At 42.8% G+C, this 24,106-nt stretch overlaps 1 protein-coding gene across 3 annotated transcripts in view; it reads left to right on the forward strand.

The window, feature by feature from the left end:
• The window catches only part of FAT2 (FAT atypical cadherin 2), a 168,009-nt gene extending 144,350 nt beyond the window's left edge, over nucleotides 1-23,659 (forward strand). For all 3 annotated transcript variants that reach the window (XM_033927534.1, XM_033927533.1, XM_033927535.1), the window contains 4 exons: nucleotides 9,063-9,492; nucleotides 17,724-17,877; nucleotides 20,125-20,714; nucleotides 22,702-23,659. In XM_033927534.1, the coding sequence (XP_033783425.1) occupies nucleotides 9,063-9,492; nucleotides 17,724-17,877; nucleotides 20,125-20,714; nucleotides 22,702-23,228 (1,701 nt within the window). In that variant the 3' untranslated portion in view covers nucleotides 23,229-23,659. The remainder of the gene's footprint in view (nucleotides 1-9,062; nucleotides 9,493-17,723; nucleotides 17,878-20,124; nucleotides 20,715-22,701) is intronic.
• The last annotated feature ends 447 nt before the right edge of the window (nucleotides 23,660-24,106 follow it).

The raw sequence follows: 24,106 nt of genomic DNA on the forward strand, positions 1-24,106 counted from the left end.
AGACCACTGCCTTAGGTGAATCCTGGTCCTGGGGGGTGGATATAGGGCAGAGCCAACCCTCAGATTTTTGGATTTAGGAGGTAGAGTTTCAGCGTAGATACTCTTTAAGCTTTTTAACATTGGTCCAGGGTTGGGGGGTAAGAGGAGTACTGGCCCACTATTGCTTTGAAGCTACCTGGCAAAGTCCTGGAAACCCTTTTTATCATTTATGCTCCATCGGGATTGAGAGAGAAGAAAGGCTATTAGGACCCTTCAAATCCCACCATCACCGTGCAAAATTGCCCTTTGAAACAAAAAAGAATTCATATGTTGTCACAGCTAGGAATGTGCAAAATTGTGGACTATGGCAACGTGTGAAATTTCTTGCAAAGCTTAGCTAAGATCCAGGAGCTCATTTGAATCCTAAGTTTGGAAAAATACTTGCTAACTCATGATCAATTTTGCTGGTTGGTACATGAGGGCCCTTGTTTTAACCCTCATATGTACAGAACATTTTCTCCTTTCATCGAGCTTTTGTAACCTTTTCTGAGCTCTAGTGTATGGAGCTCAGGGAGGGTATGACAGCGAGACGATAGGGAGCCTTTCAAGTGCCAGTAATTGCTTAGGCTTTGCTTCAGGGTACAATGGTGTCCCAACTTGTCTTTCTGCATTTCAATTCAAAACATTATTCAGCTATTTACAGATGGCAGCTGTGTGTGCTCAGTAATTCCACTTAAGTTCTTTGTGAGAAAACCGAAGTTCTAATGGTTTTGTTTAAAGGAACACTTAACACTTCCAAAAAATTCATTCCATTTCAGATCACACAAATGCTCTTTAAAAAGTTGTTTGTTATTCAAAAGCTATGAATTTTTCCTCCCTAGCCTTTAAAGTGAACCAACCCGAGATGGTCTTTCAGCAATTGCTTTCATCATAACGCTGTTTCTGTGATCAAACAAAATGAAGTCAGATCGACCAGTACTGAATCTGAAAGCCATCTAGGACAGTACAGTAAAACCTTGGATTGCAAGTAACTTGGTATGCAAGTGTTTTACAAGACAAGCAAAACATTTTATTAAATTTTAACTTGATATATAATCAAGGTCTTGCAATACAAGTACATACAGTATACACACATCATCACAACTGAGCCGATAGTTCTCTCTCAGGCTGCGGGAGTGTAGTGACTGTTCTAAACAAGCAAGGTCTTGCAATACGAGTACATACAGTATACACGCGTCACATCATCACAACTGAGCTGATGGTTCTTCTCTCTCTGACACTGCAAGAGTGTAGTGACTGTTCTAAATGAGCGAGGTCTTGCAATACGAGTACATACAGTATACACACATCACAACTGAGCCGATGGTTCTTCTCTCTCTGACGCTGTGGGAGTGTAGTGACCAGTGTTCCCTCTAAGCGGGCGGGTGTTGTGAGCAAACTTTTTTCACCGTGAGCCAAAAATATCGGGCGCCAGCAAGTTATGAGCCAACTCGCCCGATTCTCCTCTCGCCGCCCTGCCATCTGCCGTACGCCTCTTCCGATCGTGCGCTGTGACGAGAAACGTGTGCGCTGCGATGTAATATTTTGTGCGCCAGCGCACGCCAGCGCAGTTTAGCGGGAACACTGGTTCAAATGGTTTTATTTATTTCCCCAAATTTATTTTTGTTATACGCATTGAAAATATTTGATATTGCGTTTAAATCAAAATCTCAATAAACTTGAAACGCGTGCCCGTGAGATTGTGGGAGGGTTAAATACTCAAAACTTAGAAGTTTTTGCTACGCCAGCTTTCTGGTATCTTTACATACAGTGGCGTACCTAGCATATGTAACATCCGGGGCCCATCATTTTTTGGCACCCCCCCCCATCTGTAAGAAAAACATGATTTTTAGTAACAAACCACACGTCACACATGAGTACCTAGGAAAAGGCAGCATCTTACATATTGCAGTGAGCAGTACATCAATACACCCATTGTAAAACTAAACAAGCCAGACCAGCACAGATCAATCCTACACCGTCAATCCTAACAGAAAACCATGTCTTTCGAACACACAGAACACAGAAAACACCTTCGCCTAGTAAGGAATATGTAATCACAAACTAACCCCTCCCTCTTTTACAAAACTGTAGTGTGGATTTTAGCTACGGAGGTAACAGCTCTGATGCTCATAAAATTCTGAGCATCAGAGCTGCTACCACCAAGGCTGGTGCTAAAAACGCTTCACAGTTTTGTAAAAGGGGGGATAAAATAAAAATACATAGACAAAGGTTAAATTGAACCAGCAAGAAGCTGGACTCTGCATACAATGCTTCACAGAAACAGTGACACATGTCTCCTAAAGCAATAAATAAATAGAAATTTTTTTCTACCTTTGTCTTCTGTGGTTTCTCCTTTCCTCATCTTCTTGTAACTCTCTTCCTTCCATCCACTGTCTGCCGTCTCTCTTCCCCTATATGGCATCTTCTCTCCTTCTATGCCCCTTCCAGAAACTGTATGCCTCCCCCTTCCATCTCTCCTTTCACCCCATTGGTCTGGCATCTCTCTCCTCGCCTTCCCTCTCCCACACCTCTCCTCATAGTCTGGTATCTCCCCTTCCCTGATTCTCTGGCATCTCTCTCCTTTCCTTTTCTTCCATCTTTCGCTCCCCCTCCATGCTCTCACATCTCCCCCTTCCTTTTCCCTTAGACTGGCATACCTTCCTCCTACGCTCCAAGCCCTGGCATCTCCTTTAATTCCCTCCCTCATCTTCCTTCTCCCTCCAGCTGGGTACCGCAACACTCTTCCCTGCAGCTCTGCACTTCCCCACAATTGCCATGCTTCGGTTCCTCTTCTTCCTTCCTTCCTCCCCCCCCCCGCGGGACCCTGCGGCACCATCAACTCTTACTCCCTCTAATGTCGGCCCTGCAGCTCCAGACTTCCTCGCACCTTCTCCCCTCCCCCTTTGGATCGCTATTATTTTAAATGTTATAGCCGCGGAGCTGTATCCATCAGTGGAGATGTCTAACCTCGGCCTGCCCCGGAACTCTTACTGCAGCAGACGCCCGTCTAGGCAGGAACAGGAAGTCACTGTTGCAGTAAGAGTTCCGGGGCAGGCCGAGGTTAGACATCTCCACTGATGGATACAGCTCCGCGGCTATAACATTTAAAATAATAGCGATCCAAAGGGGGAGGGGAGAAGGTGCGAGGAAGTCTGGAGCTGCAGGGCCGACATTAGAGGGAGTAAGAGTTGATGGTGCCGCAGGGTCCCGCGGGGGGGGGGGGGGGAGGAAGGAAGGAAGAAGAGGAACCGAAGCATGGCAATTGTGGGGAAGTGCAATCCCCCCAATGCGTCCCCTTACCTTACCGACGCGTGTGTGCGCTGTGAAGAGAAACTTTGCGCTGCGATGTAATATTTTGTGCGTGAGCGCAGGCCAGCGCAGCTTAGCGGGAACACTGGTAGTGACTGTTCTAAACGAGCAAAGTCTTGCAATATGAGTACATACAGCATACACGCGTCACATCATCACAACTGAGCCGATAGTTCTTCTTTCTCTGACACTGCGGAAGTGTACTGACTGTTCTAAACGAGCGAGGTCTTGCAATACGAGTACATACAGTATATACGCGTCACATCATCACAACTGAGCCGATAGTTCTTCTCTCTCTGACGCTGCGGGAGTGTACTGACTGTTCTAAACAAGCCAGGTCTTGTATAATAGTACATACAGAATTTTGTATTAGTTTTTGGGTTGTTGAATTCCCATTATTTCTTATGGGGAATTTCACTTTGATATACGAGTGTTTTAGATTACAAATAAATTTTCGGAACGAATCATGCCAAGTTTCCAAGTTTATAAAAATTTTGTTATCCCGCCTTATCAAAAATTTCAAAGCAGCTTTACATATTGAAAAAAGCTAAAACAGGGGACCAACTAAACAAAAGTTAAACATTAAAAGCATCAAAAACAACAAGAAAAGACAAACAAGACTTACAGAAAACCAAGGTTTTGCTGTATTTCTCAACCCTGTCCAGCAGGCACGCCTAGTCAGTCAGGTTTTCAGGATTACCACAGTGAATATGCTTGAGAGATATACATCCATTGTATGCAAATCTAACTAATACCTATTGGTTGTGGTAATCCTGAAAACCTGACTGGCTAATTGTGTCTCCAGAAGAGATATACACTTCTCCCTCCATATTCGCGGTTTCAGCATTTGCGATTTTGATTATTCACGGTTTTTAGCTTGCTGGCTCCTCCTCCCAAATTACATCAGCTTGCATAGAGAAATTGTTGATTGCGTTTACAGAGAAAATCACCGATTCGCAGCACTTTCTTCACTGTGTTTTGCCTCTCCTTCAGGAACAGGCCAGGTCGCCCACCATGTTATTCGCGGTTTCACTATATTCACGATGGTGAATAATATATGAAAAAGTTATTTGCGGTTTTTCTGTATTGGCGGTTCTGTTAATCCCCTATCACAGCGAACACGGAGGGAGAAGTGTATAATCTTTCCCCCAAAAAAGAGAAACATGCTTGACACTTCGTATAGAGTACCAAGGAAGTGTACTGGGGCTTTATTTGGATAATTTCAATCAACTGACTTTTCAGTGCCAACGTCTGCCGGCTTTGCGGTTTGAATGTTGAGCTACAATGTTTGGGAACTAATCTGGCCTCAGTCACCGGCATTGCTCATGCTTTGCACACTACCTTTCATTCTTCCTGTCCCCAATCCCAACCCATCCCCTCACAAAGAGCATGTAACTGTCTCTCCTTCTGATATAAGCAAAAACAGTTAGACCCAATGTTCCACAGAAAAAGGAGCAACAGTCTTTCTCAAGGGTCCGGTTATCCCTGCCTTGTTCTACACATGGAATGTGCGATTTAGAAACCTATTCTACAATACTAGCGTATTATTTAACGACCGGACCCTTAAAAAAGGCTTTGTTAGCCGAAACACGGCCTGTGTTGGGTCCGTTGATGTGGATATTTTTCTTAACATTGATTGAAGAAATAAAGGAAGGTCAAGAACATTCTCCTTCTGATATACCTCTCCAAGTTGTACTCTTAATAATTAATTCCTGTAAACACAGCATAGAATATACTCTGTACTCCAGTACAGTAACAGCTCAATCCAGAGGTCCTTATGCAAGCTATGTGAATTAATTCTGCTTTCCTTTATGGGAGGAACAAGTGGAATTTTGCCAGCATTCATTATTCCTGTTCAAAGAATAAGTAATGTTTATTTTCTAGTTGTCAGTGAGAACATATTTTCTAGTTGTCAGTGAGAACATAATTGCATTTCCCTAGAGGTAATGTGCTGACTGTGATGTGGATACAGCTGACCTCTGGTCTTCTTTTGTCCTTTCAAGCTGGTCTTCAGCTGTACGTAACAGATTTACCAGGGTATAGGAAACCTTCTCAGTCTGCTGTTCTACTCTTGTCACATGGCAGGTGGGGAATTCACAAACATCTGTGCCACCTTCTGCCACACGTTCTACTGTCAGAAAAAATACCTTCCGATGCGCCATAAGATTTCATGTTGACAATAACACAACCTATTTGATACACATTAAGAAGTTAATTGTAGTACAGGACAGGACAGGAAAGTGCCTAGGGTGCAGGAGAAGAAAGGAAAGACGTATCTCAGGAGGAAATACAGCACAATTTATCAGTCGATTTATTTGCTCAGCAGTTACTGTTTCGGTGAATTTCTGATATTAATCCAGGAAGTCTTTAGAATTTAGGGCCTCTTCTCCTTTTTTTTTTTGGCGGTTTACAGAGTAAATCTTTATTAAATCTCCAAACTACCATAGTGCAAACAAACAATTTCAAAATACATCCGTTTACACGAAATGCACATTAAACTTATAGACATTAATGTATAACTATTTCCCCACCACCACCAAATAATCAGAAAAAGAATTCTTAGGTTATCGTGATAAAGTGATTTCATTGGGTGCTTCTTTTCAGTTAAGGTTTCCATGCAAGTGTTTCCTATTGTATCAGGATAATAAGTATATATTTTATGATCCCGACCAGTTGCGTTTCTTTTTAGAAGGGAAAGGGATTTCTTTTGCACCCCAGTGAAGGACAAAGTAATTCAAGTCTGTAATTAAAGCCGAAGTTAATGCTCTAATTTCCTTAATAATATTAATAAGTTGTTTTCTTTCCTGGAAGAATTTCTTTCTTGCCTTCTCTTTCCAAATTTGAGGACTATGTATTAAGGTATATTATTTCACAGCCATTTTGGCTTAATTTAATTTCTAAATCCATTAGTGAATTGGATGTATCAATTTCTGTTAATTTCCTGTTTAAGCACATTTTTGTACTTAAATGAAAATCAATAAAGAAAAAAAAAAGAAAGAAAAAGTACATACCTACTTAACCGTGCTAGCGGTTTTAGCAGGGGGAGCCACGCTGAATGGCCCGCGCTGCTCCCGACGTTCATAGAGTTCTTATGAGCGTCGGGAGCAGCGCAGGCCATTCAGCGCGGCTCTCTGCGCTAAAACCGCAAGCGTGGTTTAGTAGAAGAGGGGGTTAGGGGCCCTTTCACTGAAGGGTGGTAAAATCTGGCATAGTGAGTCGTAATGTGAGACTTTCCCGCATGCTAAGTCCAGATTCTACACAGCCTTTTTGAAAAGCATTTTCAATTTTTGGGGAAGTTGTGCGTTTGTGCGGCCATTAGCACCTGGTACCTGCATAAAGTTAATGTGGGAACAACTTACTGTCTCCTATTCAGGAGATGCTAAATGCTCCCGCATTAACCCAGGTACATTAGACAGATTGAGAGCCCACCGGGACAGACAGGAAAAATGCTTCAGTGCCTGATTGTAAACCGCTTAGATAACTTCAATAGGCAGTATGTAAATACCTAAAATCAAAAATTAACACAACACCCTCAAAAGCACAGGTCTACATATCACATTGTATTCAAAAAGGAGAAAAGACCTCAGTGTCCAATAGGGGGCTCTACAGGCTACCCACATAGACAAGCTGGTTTCAAACTGAATTTGAGACCAGCAGACACATCCTTGGTCAAAAACTCCAAAAGTACGAGAGATATAGTGTGTACATCACTTTCAAAAAACACACTCTCTTTGAAATTCTATTTTTTCTTTTTTCAATAAAAGTCTCTTTCACTTGCCAATATAATTTATAGTGTTTTTCAATTATTTTCAATAAAAGTCACTTATCTGAATATTGCTGTCTGAATGTAGTCCTGGGGTTAGAAAGCAGGAAAAACTGCTCTGTGGAGAAAAAGCTGAAAGTCATTCAAGCTCTACACACTTCCACATAATCCAACAGGGCTCCCTGTTTCGCTAAATGTTAGGAAATTCTACTTTACGGAGAGGGTAGTGGATGCCTGGAATGCGCTCCCGAGAGAGGTGGTGGAGAATAAAACTGTGACTGAGTTCAAAGAAGCGTGGGATGAACACAGAAGATTTAGAATCAGAAAATAAGATTAAAGATTGAACTAGGCCAGTTACTGGGCAGACTTGTACGGTCTGTGTCTGTATATGGCCATTTGGAGGAGGATGGGCAGGGGAGGGCTTCAATGGCTGGGAGGGTGTAGATGGGCTGGAGTAAGTCTTAACAGAGATTTCGGCAGTTGGAACCCAAGCACAGTACCGGGAAAAGCTTTGGATTCTCGCCCAGAAATAGCTAAGAAGAAAAAAAAAAAAAAAAAAAATTTAAATTGAATCAGGTGGGGCAGACTGGATGGACCATTCGGGTCTTTATCTGCCGTCATCTACTATGTTACTATGTTACTAAAACGCTTCTTCAGGGATTTGCTGCCCTTCTGGAGTATAAGGCTCTGGTGCACTTTGGATTCCTGGCAGAGAAGGTCTGGTTCCCTTTTCTCTCCCTGCTGGGTTCCTCCTGTATACAGAGAGAAAAGGGAACCAGGACTACATTCAGACAGCAATATTCAGATAAGTGACTTTTATTGAAAATAATTGAAAAACACTATAAATTATATTGGCAAGTGAAAGAGACTTTTATTGAAAAAAGAAAAAATAGAATTTTAAAGAGAGTGTGTTTTTTGAAAGTGATGTACACACTATATCTCTCGCACTTTTGGAGTTTTTGACCAAGGATGTGTCTGCTGGTCTCAAATTCAGTTTGAAACCAGCTTGTCTATGTGGGTAGCCTGTAGAGCCCCTATTGGACACTGAGGTCTTTTCTCCTTTTTGAATACAATGTGATATGTAGACCTGTGCTTTTGAGGGTGTTGTGTTAATTTTTGATTTTTTTGGACATCCTTTTCTTGATTATTTGGATTTTTGTAATACCTAAAATAAATCATAAAAAAATAGTGTTAACTAGTTAGCATATGATAATCCTATTGTACTAGCTGGTTAACACGTCCATGTCATTCTTCGCCCATGACACGCGCCCAGAAAAATATTTTTTAAAAACTAATTAGCGCCCGGGTTAGCACATGCAAACAGGCAAAATGCCACACAACACTTTAACATATTTTGCCAAAGCCTTAATTCTTAAAGCGCTCCACTGAACTGAAAGCATCAGCTTCCTTGAGCGAACCTTGCAAAAAATCCCAAAACATATTAATCTTATTGTTTTGAGCTTGAAATGAATTGATCCAAAACTTGTGAGAGGTTGGAGAGGAGAGAAGCTAGAACTTAACAACATAAGAATTGGCGCTGCTGGGTCAGACCCGTGGTCCATCGTGCCCAGCAGTCCGCTCTCGCGGTGGCCCTCGGGTCAAAGACCATCGCCCTAACGAAGACTTGACCTACCTGCGTACGTTCTGGTTCAGCAGGAACTTGTCTAACTTTGTCTTGAATCCCTGGAGGGTGTTTTCCCCTATAACAGCCTCCAGAAGAGAGATTGAGAGACCTGGAATATCTCAAACTCCCTTCTCTACCCATTGCAGCTCTTTCTAAATCTTGGGCCAAATTTTTAGGATAAATTGGCTCTTTGCTTTAAAAAAAAAAGATTGCCGATTCCTGCACTAGGGAATGTTTTTTTTTATTGAAAGATTCTGCAAATCTACACCAGATTTTCCCACAGTTTCCCTAGAGGGAGTGTAAATGATCAGTAGCTAATTACCATTTATGACTGTTTTTCTGCAGCTGGTTAATGGTGTGCTCCACTTCAAGTCCAGATGTCATGGCAACTCCCATTGGAATTACTCTTCCCAACATTTTCTGAATGATGGAGCATGGCACGAAGTTCTGCTGGGACTGAAACAGTCCTCATTTCGTCTTCTCGTTGATGGCTTAGGTGAAACAGTGCAGCTATCAGTGCCCTGTAAGCACTCCCATCCAAAGGAAGAGATGGTCATTGGAGGTCTCATTCATCAACGGCAAAAGATTTTGCAGGCATTCAGAGGATGTTTGGATGCCATCAGTATCAATGGGGAAGATGTTTCACAGCTACGAGAGACGAAGGCTGGCAAAATTCTAGAGGAGGTGGGCATAAAGCAGTGCTGTTCACCTGGTGGAGCCTGTAATGGTGACCCTTGCCATCATGGAGGCTTCTGTGTTGAGCTTCACAGTGGAGGTAAGAATTTAGCCTAAATCTGAAGATGGCTACTGATGATAAACATTTCTCGTGATGTGAAAGTTCATGCACAAAGGTTAGAAACCCCAAATGCAGACCAAACAATCTCTCTTGGGCAGTGTTTCATACAGCACTGTGCGATTGCAAGAGTTCAGAGTTCCTGACTATGCATGTGAAAGGCAATTCTGTAAGACACACCTAAGGTTAGGTGCCAGTTGTACAACAATGTCTATAGAACAGCGGCATTTATATGTAGGATTGGTGTGAGTACTGTTACCAGATTTTACATCAGTAAAATCCGGCCAACGTAGACCCGCCCCCCAGGCCCGCCCAGTTCCACTAATCCCCACTCCATTATAACCCAGCTCCGCCCCCATGCCTGTGCATCGGGCAGAAAGTCAATTTTATTCGATATCTCCTACGCTGAAAATTTTAGGGGTTATTTTAGATCGGTCCTTATCTTTTAAGGCCCATACTGATTCTCTGGTTAAGAGACGTTTTATTGTCCTCTAGAAAATGTGTACTATTAGGAAATATTTTGATTTTATATCATTTAAAATCCTAGTTCAATCTTCAATCCTTTGAATATTGGATTATTATAATGTTATTTATCTGGGATCGTATAAAATAACTACTAACTGACTAAAAATACAAAATACAGCTATTCGTTTGATTTTTAATATGAAAAAAACACGATCATATCAGTGTATATTATCAAAAGCTTCATTGGCTACCGTTTGAGGCTAGAGTTATTTAAATTTGGATGCAATTGTTTTAAAGTTTTATTTGGCTTAGCGCTGGCTTAGCTTTCTTCTCATTTTAGTTTTTTTTTTATTTCTAAGAAAAATATTCGTAGATCTGCTTGGTTTTATTTTCCTTCAGCAAATGCATGTCGTTACAAAAATTTTTTGGATAGGACCTTAGCATTCCAAGCAGGATTAATGAATTCATGTCTAAATCTTCTTGTTTCTCCATTTCTTACTTACTATCAATTTCGAAAAGATCTTAAAACCCACTTATTTAAACAATATAATATACATTATTGATTTTTATATTATCATGTAGTTATAATGTACTTTTAATCTTTTTATCTATACTTATTTTAGTTTATATTGTGTTTTTTTTAATTCATTAGTTTTAATGCTTGTAGTAGTTACTTAGAATTTTATTACATATGATGTTATTATTATATTGTATGCTGAGCACCTATTGTGTAAACCGCTATGAACTGCTGGTTAGGCAGTATATAAAGATAAAATTATTATTATTATCCACGCATGCTCTCTCCTGCCGCAATTTCTTTTCAAAACCCAAACAAAGTGCCGGGTTTTGAAAAGCCGTTCAGACCCCCGGACATGTCCTCAGAAGGAGGACATGTTCGGGGAAATCCGGACGTCTTGTAACCCTAGGTGTGAGTAACTGACTCATATCCATGAAGCTACTTGGTGATCTTCTATAAAATTGACAGGCAACTTGCATGGCCATTCCTGTGGGCGGCACCTTGGGACACCTGTGGGAGTTTGAATCCTGGTGTGTAACCAAGAGATGCAAAGCTGCAAATAATCTTAAATGAAAGCACTCATTTTCCTGTATTTGCTCAGGGCATATTGTTTCCTTCCTTTCAAAGCAGACACACCCTTTATCTAGCCTATTATTTAAATAGGATTCTGGCTCACACAGAGTTTATTCAAATGCAACATGAACTTATTCTAATTAGATTCCTCCAATAAATTGACAGACTGAAGGAAGTGGCTCAGCTTAGTGTGTGTGTGTATTAGGGGGGGGGGGGGGGGTGTTAGAACTGGCAAGTTATCCAGCTCCAGGAACAAAACCTTTTGACCAGTTGGGGTTTGGAACCTGCATCCCAATGCAGTGTGAGGTTTTTTGTTTTTTTTTTAAATAAATCTTTATTGATTTTCAAACTTTGACAGTGCAATACAATTAATTTAAACATAAACACTACACAGAACGCACTTGAAATACACAATTAATTCAGAAAACAATCATTTTCTCCCACCGCCCCATAACTAATACAAGAAGTACATATGTAATTTCAATAATATAGATAAGTAAGTATAGCAGTGTGGTTATTTATAGTCCTTGATTCTACCCCTTGACCTCATTGCATAATGCATTAGGATAGAGTTAAACTGTGGTCCCAGGACCCACCAACCAAAGAAGGGAATAAGGAGATGAGACTGAACAGCTGGTTGTTAAAGTGGACTGTTGCTAGTGTTCCAATCCTTTTCCAAATCTCTGTCCTTTATTTTTTGGTCTGTCACAATTGCTCCTTTTCTGGTACCATGTTGTATGGTTCTGAAGTCATCAGCTATTTGAACCATTAGGTGTCATATATATGAGCAGAGACATCAACCTAGCTGTGAGTAATGTGTGGAAAGGTGAAAGGGGGTGAGTGCTGTAAAGGGGGATAATGAGAGAAGAAGAAGAATGCCGAGAAGAGCATGAAAAATGGGTAAACAAGAATCTAAGACCATAAGAGTTGCCATACTGGGACAGACTGCAGGCCCATCAAGCTCAGTGTCCTGTTTCCAACAGTGGCTAACCCAGGTCCCAAGTACCTGGCAGAAACCCAAAGAGTAGCAACATTCCAGGACTCAGATTGTGATGTCATAATGCCTCATTCCACCAATGCCTAAGAGCCAACCTTATCAGTGATGTCACAATGGCTTCATTATCCTATACGTGGCTCACATAAGAACATAAGAATAGAAACAGTAAACATAGAACATGACGGCAGAAAAGGGTCACGGCCCATCTAGTCTGCCCACCCTAATGGCCCACCCCCTAACTACCTCCATGAAGAGATCCCACATGCCAAATAGAAACATAGAACATGACGGCAGAAAAGGGCCACGGCCCATCTAGTCTGCCCACCTTAATGGCCCACCCCCTAACTACCTCCATGAAGAGATCCCACATGCCACTCCCATCTTTTCTTAAAATCTGGCACGCTGCTGGCCTCAATTACCTCTTGTGGAAGATTATTCCAGCGGTCAACCACCCTTTCGGTGAAGAAATATTTTCTGGTGTCGCCATGAAATTTCCCACCCCTGATTTTCAACGGATGCCCTCTTGTTGCCGTGGGTCCTTTAAGGAAAAAGAGATCCTCTTCCACCTCGATACGGCCTGTGACATATTTAAACGTCTCGATCATGTCTCCCCTCTCTCTGCGTTCCTCGAGTGAGTACAGCTGCAACTTACCCAGCCGTTCCTCATGCGGGAAATCCTTGAGTCCTGAGACCATCCTGGTGGCCATTCGCTGAACCGACTCAACTCTCCGCACATCTTTTTGATAATGCGGCCTCCAGAATTGTGCACAGTATTCCAGATGGGGTCTCACCATGGATCTGTACAACGGCATTATGTCCATCAAGCCCAGAATCCTGTTTCCAACAGGCCAAGCCAAGTCCCAAATACCTGGCAACATCCCAAGGAGTAAAACAGATTTTATGCTGCTTATTCTGGACTTTTGTTTTAGGAAATTGTCCAAACCCCCCCCCCTTTTTTTTTTAACCCTGTAAAGCTAAATGCTGGGGTAGGGGTGAATTCTTGGGGGTGACGAGGAGCCTTTCCTCATTGGGATAGGACGACTTCCCTATGAGGAAAGGCTAAAGCAGCTAGGACTCTTTAAGCTTGGAGAAGAGATGGTTCAGTGGTGATATAATAAAGGTCTATAAAAAAACTGAGTGGAGTGAAAGTAGTAGACACGAATTGCTTGTTTACTCATTTCAAAAATATTAGAACTAGGGGGCATGCGATGAAGCTATTAAGTAGTAGATTTAAAACAAACTGGAAAAAATATTTCTTCACTCAATGTGTAATTAAACTCTGGAATTTGTTGCTGGAGAATGTGGTGAAATCAGTTAGCTTTGCAGGGTTTAAAAAAAGGTTTAGATGGCTTGGGAAAATCCACTGCTTATTCTTAGGACAAGCAACATAAAATCTGTTTTCCTTTTTGGGATCTAGCCAGGTACTTGTGACCTGGGTTGGCCACTGTTGGAAACAGGATACTGGCAATTTCTTATGTTCTAATGCCCCGACCCACCCATGCCGCTGCCAGGGCCATGCCACAGTGAAAATTAAACACACATGTTATAGAAATAGAGCTCAGGGAAAATCCACACAAAACCACAAGTGCAGGAAAAGAACTCCAAGGCAAGTCAGAACTCGTGGAGATATTTAAAGCTATGCAAAAACAAAAGCTGGATCATGGCACATCTAACAGGTCTCCCTAGGTATTTTGGGCCATAGGCATGAGCCTAGTTTGCCTGTGCTTTAATCATAGCCTGATAGGAAACATATGAAAGCTGGGAGAAATATAAGAAAGGAGCCAAAAAATAAAAAGGGCAGTAAGAGGGTCATTGGACAAGAAGATACTTGTAGCCTAATGGTTAGGGCGGATTTACCTGGACATGCCCTCTTTTTAGAGGACATGTCCAGGCATGTGGACGGCTTTTCAAAACCCAGTACTTTGTCTAGGTTTTGAAAAGCTTCTAGCTCGGGATGGCGTCAGGAGGGCATCTGCGTATTGCGGATGCAACACGGAGATGTCAAGCGCCATGTGCACATGCATGTGACATTATCATGTAACACCTGCGCACGCGCAGATGCCTTCCCACCACGGTTTGGCGCACTTGAGGGGGCGGGGCTGGGGGTGAGACTGGGGCAGAACGGGGCATGAAGTTGACCTAATGGGGCAGGGCTGAATGGAACTGGGCAGGCCTGGAGTCGGGGCCACGGTTAAGACATAAGACTAGCCTTACTGGGTCAGACCAATGGTCCATCAAGCCCAGTAGCCCGTTCTCACGGTGACCAATCCGGGTCACCAGTACCTGGCCAAAACCCAAGGCGTAGCAATATTCCATGCTACCGATCCAGGGCAATAACAGACTATGGACTTTTCCTCCAGAAACAGGTCCAAACCTTTCTTAAAACCATCTACGCTCTCCGCTCTTACCACAACCTCTGGCAATGCGTTCCAGAGCTTAACTATTCTCTGAGTTCCGCATTTTCTAAAGATAAAATCTGGTAACCCTAGGGCAGTAGCCTGAGAACCCCCAGGGGAACTGTGACTGAGTTCAAAGAAGCGTGGGATGAACACAGAAGATTTAGAATCAGAAAATAATATTAAAGATTGAACTAGGCCAGTTACTGGGCAGACTTGTACGGTCTGTGTCTGTGTATGGCCGTTTGGAGGAGGATGGGCAGGGGAGGGCTTCAATGGCTGGGAGGGTGTAGATGGGCTGGAGTAAGTCTTAACAGAGATTTCGGCAGTTGGAACCCAAGCACAGTACCGGGAAAAGCTTTGGATTCTCGCCCAGAAATAGCTAAGAAGAAAAAAAAAAATAATTTAAATTGAATCAGGTTGGGCAGACTGGATGGACCATTCGGGTCTCTATCTGCCGTCATCTACTATGTTACTATATGTTACTATTTCCACTGCAGCTCCTGGTGACTAAGAACATAACTGGGTCAGACCAATAGTCCATTCAGCCCAATATCCTGTTTCTACAGTGGCCAATCCAGGTCACAAGTACCTGGCAAAAACCCAAATAGTAGCAACATTCTATGCAGACTCCTAAAGAATACCAAGATTCCAGAATCCCAATGAGCAACAAGATTCTGGAATCCTAAATAGTACTGATCCCAGGTCAAGCAACGGCTTCCCCAATGCCTGTCTCAATATCAGATTACGGACTTTTCATCCAGGAACTTGTCCAAACCTTTTTTTAAACCATCTAGATTAACCACTGTTACCACATCCTGCGGCAAAGGAGTTCTGGAGCTTAACCCTCCATTACTCCTTGACTGTAACCACAGAAATGCAGTATATCAAGTCCCACCCCCTTTCCTTTTATAAAGACACACAGGTGCCTATGTCTCTTTATCAAACACTGACACCATCACACCTACATTGCGGACACCGATGCGTGCCAGCGTAAATGCCCGACAACCTCCACCCCCCAAACATGTCTGTTGTGCGACAGAGCACTGGCTTTTGCTCTGTTAACACTTTTATGCATGATCTAATTTTATCAGGCATTTTACAGTATATGCAAAAAGGTTTCCTCCTAAAAGCTGGCATCAAGGCAGAGGTAAATGCTTGCGGGTCATGACCCGGAGGGGGTGAACACTGTTGGAAGGAAGGAGTAATGAGGAGAGGGTGGTGTCGATGAGGCGGTGAATGCTGAAGGGAGGGAGAAGCTTGTAGAAACTGGATCGACCGTGAGTGAGTTGATAGCTGGGGTAGTGAAAAAGGATGCAGACAGGGGGGGGCAGGAGAAGGGGGTGAGAAGCGAGAAAGCGAGTGCCAGGTGAGCCTGCATATGGCAGAATTTTTTTTGTATACTTCACCGATAACAATCCTGATCTCAGATATGAATTTTTACATGCTGTAGCGTGTAGAATAAAGAGCCAATATTTTTTTCCTCTATAGGTTTCTCATTACATTATCGGTGACGGGTCAAAAGGGCACGAGGACAGAGGCGTGCCGACAACCGAGCGTGGACAACTGAGCGCAGGGCTTAATCGCGCCAAAGAAAACCCGTATTTTAATTTGCTGTATACTCCCTGTATTTAAACTACTGCACAGTCCTGTATGTCCAAACATTTAAATCTTATATATCTTATTTGTCCAATTACACTCCATTGTGTATGTTTACTTGTAAACCGTTCTGAGCTACTGGGAGGACGGGATAAAAATCTAAATAAATAAAGGGCTACTCTACTTAATAGGGATTGCGCTGCCTCACGCTGCCATGTTGGGGGGGGGTGTAACCTTCCACATTATACTGAAAACTTAACTTTTTCCCTAAAAAACAGGGAAAAAGTTAAGTTTCCAGTATAATGAGGGGGGTTACAACCCCCCAAACCCTCCACAATGCCAGCATGATCTCTATTAAGTAAAGTGTGTGGGGGGGGTTTCCCCACCAACACCCCCCGTCGGAGCCCTTTAAAATACGGTTTTTCTTCGGCGCAATGAAGTCCTGTGCTCAGTTGTCCACGCTCGGTTGTCGGCGCGCCTTTGTCCTTGCGTGCTTTACACTATGAACCGCATTATCTCTACCATACATGTCTTATATCAATTCCAGCAAGCCCCTCAAGACAGAAAGATGTCGTTTCAATGTGGTTCCTAATACAGTCTCAGAGTTCACAAATCCTTGACCTCGGGCATTTATGTGTTTTAGCTACACACATGCCTGCGGGAAGTGGTGGAGAGGAAAACGGTGATGGAATTCAAAAAAGTGTGGGATAAAACATAGAGGATCTCTAATCAGAAAACAAAGGATGTAAATTAAAGAACTAAGACCGGTACTGGACAGACTTGCACGGTCCGTGTCCCACATGTGGTGATTTGGTGTAGGATGGGCTGGAGAGGGCATCAATGGGAACTCCACTAACTTGGAACATGAGGAAGTTACTGGCCAGACTTTATGGTAGATATCCTGCAAACAGGACGATTGGATAGGCTGGAGTACCTTGGATGGCAACTTCAGAATTTGGAACCTAGGTGATCCTGCTGCTATTGGCCTGCCCTAGAAGTCGCCTCTCTGGAGTGTTTTGCCTACGTGGGAACAGGAAGTTGCTTCTGAGATAGAGTTACCATATGCCTGGGTTTTTAGAGGGGTGAAGCTGGAATGAATCATGTAAAAAGGAGAGGGAGGACATAGACTAGATGGAAGGGGAGCAGGGTAGACAGTTTATGGAAGGGGCATAGAAAGAGGTCAGATGCCATATGGAAGGAGGGAAAGGGCAGACAATGGATGGAAGGGGCAGAGAAAGAGGGCAGACACTGGATGGAAGGAAGAGAGTGAAGATTAGGAAAGCAGAAACCAGAGACAACAAATGTAAAAAAAAATATTTTTTTATTTTTTTGCTTTAGGATAAAGTAGTGTCGCAGCTGTTTTGATAAATATATATAGAGAGGTGTTACAAATAATTGGCTCTGGGTGTCAAATATACTAGGTATGCCACTGCAGTCACCTGATCTACTGACGTGTGCATATGGCTCAATTTGTGAGAGGCTGGGGGCGGGGCTTGGGTGGACCTGGGGGGGGGGGGGAACGGGGTCATGTGTCCTCATTGGTCTTCACAAATGTGGTAACCCTATCCTTGGTTCTAGCATATGCTGGTCTGATTTTCTTGTAAGTCACTATCAGAACTATTTCATGTAGCCTAATAAGTTCTCTTTCTCTTGCTTTTGTTTCTAGATTACACTTGCATGTGCCCTCCCTCGTTTATAGGCCACCATTGTGAATTCTGGGATGGCCCATGTGAATCCCAGCCTTGCTTCCATGGTGGGACTTGCAGTACCACATCCACAGGTTACACCTGTAGCTGCCTACTTCAGTACCAGGGGGAAAGGTAATAAGCAAAGTGCAGGGGAGGAAAAGGAGGTTAATTTAAAATATTCAAGACGTTCAGATGGGTTTTTTTTTCCCATTTTCATCCGTTAAAAAATGTAAACTTAAAAAATATCATCAACGTCTCTTATTTACCAAGCAGCGTCCTGGGGTACGGATTTGAATTCTTTAATAGTGAATGCTAGTACATATCAACAGTTTAGGACAGTGGTTCCCAACCCTGTCCTGGAGGACCACCAAACCAATCAGGTTTTCAGGCTAGCCCTAATAAATATGCATGGAGCAGATTTGCATGCCTGTCACTTCCATTATATGCAAATATCTCTCATGCATATTCATTAGGGCTAGCCTGAAAACCTGATTGACCTGGTGGGCCTCCAGGACAGGGTTGGGAACCACTGGTTTAGGAAACATCTTAAAACATATTTGTTCACCAAATTTCTAGGCAACTAAATCATTCCTCTTGATTGTTGGGAGGTTGTTTTTTTGGGTGTTTTTTGCTATTTTGTGAACTCCATGGATCTTCATGGTAATGCAGTATAGAAGTGGCTTTTTATGTTATGTTTATGTTATGTCAATCTCCACTTTCACACTATTCAAATCATTGTAGTAGATTATTCTATTATATATTCCTGTGCTCTCAGAGATCTTCTCTTTAATTCAAAAAAATTTTTTAGAAAAGAGTTTTTTATATCTATATGTAATCATTTATCTCCAGATTTTATGTAATCATTTATCTCCAGATACATCTCCAGATAAATGATTACATAAAATAGATATTTTAAAAAACTCTTTTCTAAAATAAATTTTTTTGAATTAAAGAGAAGATCTCTTTTTTCCTTGTTCTTGGACCACGTATTGTGGACTAAATAATACTCTTATTTTCTTTATTTCTCTAATTTGAATTAGGGCTCCTTTTACAAAGGTGCACTAGCGTTTTTAGCGCACGCACCAGATTAGCAAGCGCTAGCCGAAAAACTACCGCCTGCTCAAGAGGAGGCAGGCGGTAGCAGCCAGCGCGTGCTATTCCGCACGTTAAGGCCCTCACACACCTGTGTAAAAGGAGCCCTTAGTCAATAGGACTTAAGATGATAATTTCCAATCTTCATGCAAGTTTGTTACTAGTTTAATATACTTAAAATTTGAATAAAGATAAAGTAAAAAAATAAAAAAGAGATCTCTGAGAGAAAATGAAAATAGAATAGAATAATCTAGTACAATGATTTGAATAGTGTGAAAGTGGAGATTTGCATACTCATTGACTGATTTGTGGATGTGCTTCACTTAATAATAATTGAAGAAACGTTTATGTTATGTGCATACAAGAAAGTTTCACTGTATTTTTTTTTTTTTATTCTTTATTCATTTTCAAATTTACAATAAGTGTAACAATATATCCAAACAAATTAACAATAAATATAACACTTAATAATAATCAATGGTACAAATAATATGCTCTTATCTCCCACCCTTCCTTATCATATAAGGAAGGGTGGGAGGTAAGAGCATATTATTTGTACCATTGATTATTATTAAGTGTTATTATTATTAAGGGTCGTGGACACTTGGAATGCGCTACCGGAGGAAGTGATCAGGCAGAGTACGGTACAGGGATTCAAACAGGGATTGGACGGATTCCTGAGGGATAAAGGGATCGTGGGATACCGAGAGAGGTGCTGGGATGTAACACAAGTATAGAAAGCTAACCAGGTAATAAGTATAGAAACCCAACCAGGTCGTGCATGTGCAAGACCGGAGGGTTAGGACTTCGATGGGAAGATAGGACTTCAATGAGAAACCAAGGTGGCAAGGGGGCCCCTTCTGGTGATTCAGACAGGTCGTGACCTGTTTTGGGCCGCCGCAGGAGCAGACTGCTGGGCAGGATGGACCTATGGTCTGACCCGGCGGAGGCACTGCTTATGTTCTTATGTTCTTAATACCTTTTACAATATGTAACAATAAATTTACCCTCCCCTCCCCCCCTCACAATCAAACTTGTAAATTTAAGGGAAGAAAAAAATAAAATAAAATGTCATCTAATCGGTACAATACTTTGTAAATGGCTCCCACACATCCTGAAATTTCCTGAAAAAACTGGGGTTGCCATTCAACAAATTACGTATAATTGGAAAAATTGGAGTAGATTAAATTATAATTTCTGGTGGAATTCCTTATGTCATGTTTATAAAATGGAAAGATTTATTGCAATACAGGTTTCGCTGTATTTACGAAGGTCTTCTCTCTACAGGTGTGAGAAAGAGGCTACGGGATGCCTGCAACAACCCTGCCTGAATGCTGGCCACTGCGTGAAGACCGGCCCAGATTCATCCTACTGCAACTGCACAGACGGTTACAAAGGCCACTTTTGTGACGTGGTGACAGCATCCGAGAACAAAATCTCCAATATCATTTCCGGACCCCAGGAAATCGTAGAAATTTTAATTGGAGTTTTTGTCATCCTTATCGTGGCGGCGGTAGTGGTGGTCCTTCTACGCAAACGCATCTGCCGACGAATCAAGACCCACAAGCCGGTTGCTAAGGAGGACCTAGATGCTGTTGCTAAAAACGAGCTGTCTAAAAACATTGGGGTGGACACACAGACGGCCGCACCACCCATTGAACTGGACATTTTGAGCAAAAGGTCGCAGAATGATCTCGACACAGCCGGTCAATATAGACATCCAGACACACCAGAGCTAATCACCTTTGGCTCCGGCAAGGATCATAAACACAGAGTGATGGCGGTGTGTAGCGTGGCACCCAACCTCCCCCCTGCACCACCCTCCAGCTCCGACAATGAATCCATCGTCAAGAGCACCTGGGAAGGGGAAGATTACGGTCAGTTTCACCTCTGGATTACTTATGCACCACAAATAGCCTAAGCGGTTTACATTCAAGTACTCAAGTATTCCCCCCTATCTGTCCCGGTGGGCTCACAATCGGACTAATCCACCTAGGGGAACGGAGTGTTAGGTGATTTGCCCAGGGTCACAAGGAGCAGCGCTGGGCTTCAACCTGCAACCACAGGGTGCTGAAGCTAATATCGCCCAGCAGGGGCTTAGCCAAACCAATTTTGGATTGGCCCTCCTCACACCCCCACCCCCATACATAAATAAAGGTCGATTGTTTCTTTTTTTTTACCTTCTTCTCCACCTCTGCATCTATCTCTCCCTTTCTCTTTCCTTTCTTGCCCTCTTCCCCTACTTACATTTTCCTGTTCTAAACTAAACTAAACTAAACCTTAGGTTTGTATACCGCATCATCTCCGCAAGCGCAGAGCTCGGCACGGTTTACAGAGGTTGAGAGGAAAGGAACTACAAAGATGGATATAGGAGAGGGAATAAGAAGTTAGGGAGGGAACAAGGTACTAGAGAACGGGGGGTGATTAGATTTTTGAAAAGAGCCAAGTTTTCAGGTGTTTACGGAAGGATTGGAAGGAGCTAACATTTCTGAGCGGGGATGAGAGGTTGTTCCAGAGTTCTGTGGTTCTAAAAGGGAGGGATGTTCCAAGTTTTCCTGCGCGGGATATACCTTTTGTAGATGGGAAAGATAGTTTCAGTTTTTGGGAGGATCTAGAGGAGAGTGGGTTAGAAGAATTCCAAAGGAGTGGGATAACGGGGGGTAGGATGCCATGTAGAATCTCTCCCCAAACTGGCATCTGCTCTTCAGGGGCCCACATCCCAGCGTCTGTTCATCTCTTTCTGAGCCCCCACCCTAACTCACCATCTACAACGGAGATGTCGTGATTCCTAGAGGCGACCTGCGCCGGCCCTGAAGGTTCCCCACCAGTGAAGAAATAGGATGTCGTCAACAGTTGGACGCAGTAGAAGGAAGCCTGCAGGGCCAGCACAGGTTGCCTAGAGATGTCATCAGCTGGGATTCCTATGAGGTAGACTGGGGGGGGGGGAGGCTCGGAAAGAGACAGACCCAAGTCATGGGTGGAGAAGAGGGAGAGAGGGGAGTGAAATACCAGCATTGAGGTGTTTTGAGGGCCTCGTGGGCCACTACACTGGGTGGACCCGAGGCCAAGAGCAGATGGGCCTATCCATGGCTACGCCACTGTCATCCTGCCGGTTGTTGATCATAGCATAAGTATGTTTTCTGTATCACTTTTTAAACTAGGTGTATTTTATCTATTTATGCATTTATTATATTCAAAAATAGCATGCACTGGAACGATCTGATGCAATGCACAACCATTTGAAAGATTAACATCACAGATAAAACATAATTAAATCCAATACAAGACATCCCAACAGTTCATCAACTTTACAAATGCTTTCAATGACTCAGTTGTTTCACCTCAGCTGCTATAAAATGATAATAATAATAATAATAATAACTTTATTTTTCTATACCGCCATAGTCAGGCGACTTCTAGGCGGTTTACATTGTAAGAAGTCCTGATTCAGGGCTTGTCAAAGAGAAACTGTGTGCGGTAGCCATAGAGCACTGCAGGCCGCTGACAGCTCTGCTGGTCCCACACCCTATGATGAAACTTCCTGTTCTGGCAGGAACAGCAGAACTGTCAGTGGTGTGCAGAGCTCTATAGCCCCATACACATTTCTCTTTGACAGCCACCGAATTGGGAAGACAACAGACTTATAAATTCATTGGCTTCCGATGAAGGTGTAAATCCATGTGAATAGTGACCCAAATGAAACTAGATAAACAAATGCATGATATTTACATTTAATCTCCCCTCATAGTTTTTGTATGGCATCCTAGATGACATTATTGAAACATCAAATACAGTTATAATGGTAAAGTGCACAATTAATTTATATATGCCAGTAATTTACTCATATTTCTGCTTTAATTACAGTATATCCAAGAGAGACTGCCTATTGGTCATCAAGCTACCACCCTGCCGCCATGCAGGACTATCCTCACTATGAGATCATTCAAAACCCTCCTCTTCCTCCTCCAGATCTTCCTCCTCCTATTCCTCCTCCTCCCAGAGACTCTGAACATGTAACACTTTATGGTGGTTTCCCCTTCCCATTGGACCAGGGAAATAAGAGAGCCCCCATTCCGCCTCGCTACAGTAACCAGAGCCTGGAAGATATGATATCATCCAGTCCCCTCGAGCCTCCTGCTTCTCGCTGCCAGAATGAGTACACTGCCATCAGCTATTACCCCTCTGAGTTCATGGAGAGCCAGGGCACGCGTTACCTTCCCGATGCCAGCTACAAACGAGTAAACATGCGCCTGAGCGTGGCGCAGCCTTCCTTTGCAGACTGCAAAATGGTGCCCTCAGCCTTCAGGGTTCGTCCACCGCCACCGCCAAACTATGAGGACTCGGACCTGGTGGAAAGTGACTATGGCAGCAGCGAGGAGGTGGTGATTTAAACGGAGACCGGCACTTAGTACTGGTGACGCACAAGAATTAGGACAGGAGTGAAACTGTGTATATAAGTCCCCAAGACCCTCCATTTCTCTATGAAACTGGAATGTGGAAACAAGGCGACCCCGATTCGCACCAAAATAAAAATTAAAAAAAGGTGCAGCAAAAGAGTCTCGGTAATCTCGCTATATTCCACTTAGAGACTTCTGGAGAAATTTAAGTGGGGAAGAGATTCAAAGTTCATCAGTCTTTAGGGTCATTTTCTTTACCAAGATTCGAGGTTCACAGTTAAGGTAAAATCATCAAAGCACTATGTAATTATACAGTGGTGCCTCACACAACGAACTTAATTGGTTCCAGGAGCAAGTTTGTTATGCGAAAAGTTCGTTATGTGAAACGCGTTTTCCCATAACAATACATGTTAAAAAAAATAATTCGTTCTGTAGCATAAAATATGCTAAGATGACATAAAAAAAGATAAATTTTTTGTTATTATTTTTATTTAGATACATCTAAAAACATAATTGTTTTTTAAAACAACACACATTTTTTAAATTTAAAGACAGACTAAGTAGAGTCTAATTTTACAGTGAGAGAGGGCAGAGTCTCAGCGGCAAAAACTGGGACTTAACTGTTCATTTTTTTTTTCTAGCATCGGGGAAGCGGCGAGAGTAGCTCCGCCCCCCCCAATGCATCAGCAGTAGGCGCCGGGCCCCTGCGAGCCGACGGTCTGCCACTGCACAGGGAGCCAGGCGGAGAGAGGGCAGTTAAGCGCGGTGCCTGCGCGGAAGGATGCAGCTCGGGCGACTTCGTTGTGTGAAACGAAGTTCGTTGTAGGAAGCAAGACATGAAGTTCGTTGTGCGCAGCGTTCGCTGTGCGAGG

This window comes from Geotrypetes seraphini, chromosome 18 (assembly GCF_902459505.1).
Source record: "Geotrypetes seraphini chromosome 18, aGeoSer1.1, whole genome shotgun sequence".
NCBI lineage: Eukaryota > Metazoa > Chordata > Amphibia > Gymnophiona > Dermophiidae > Geotrypetes > Geotrypetes seraphini.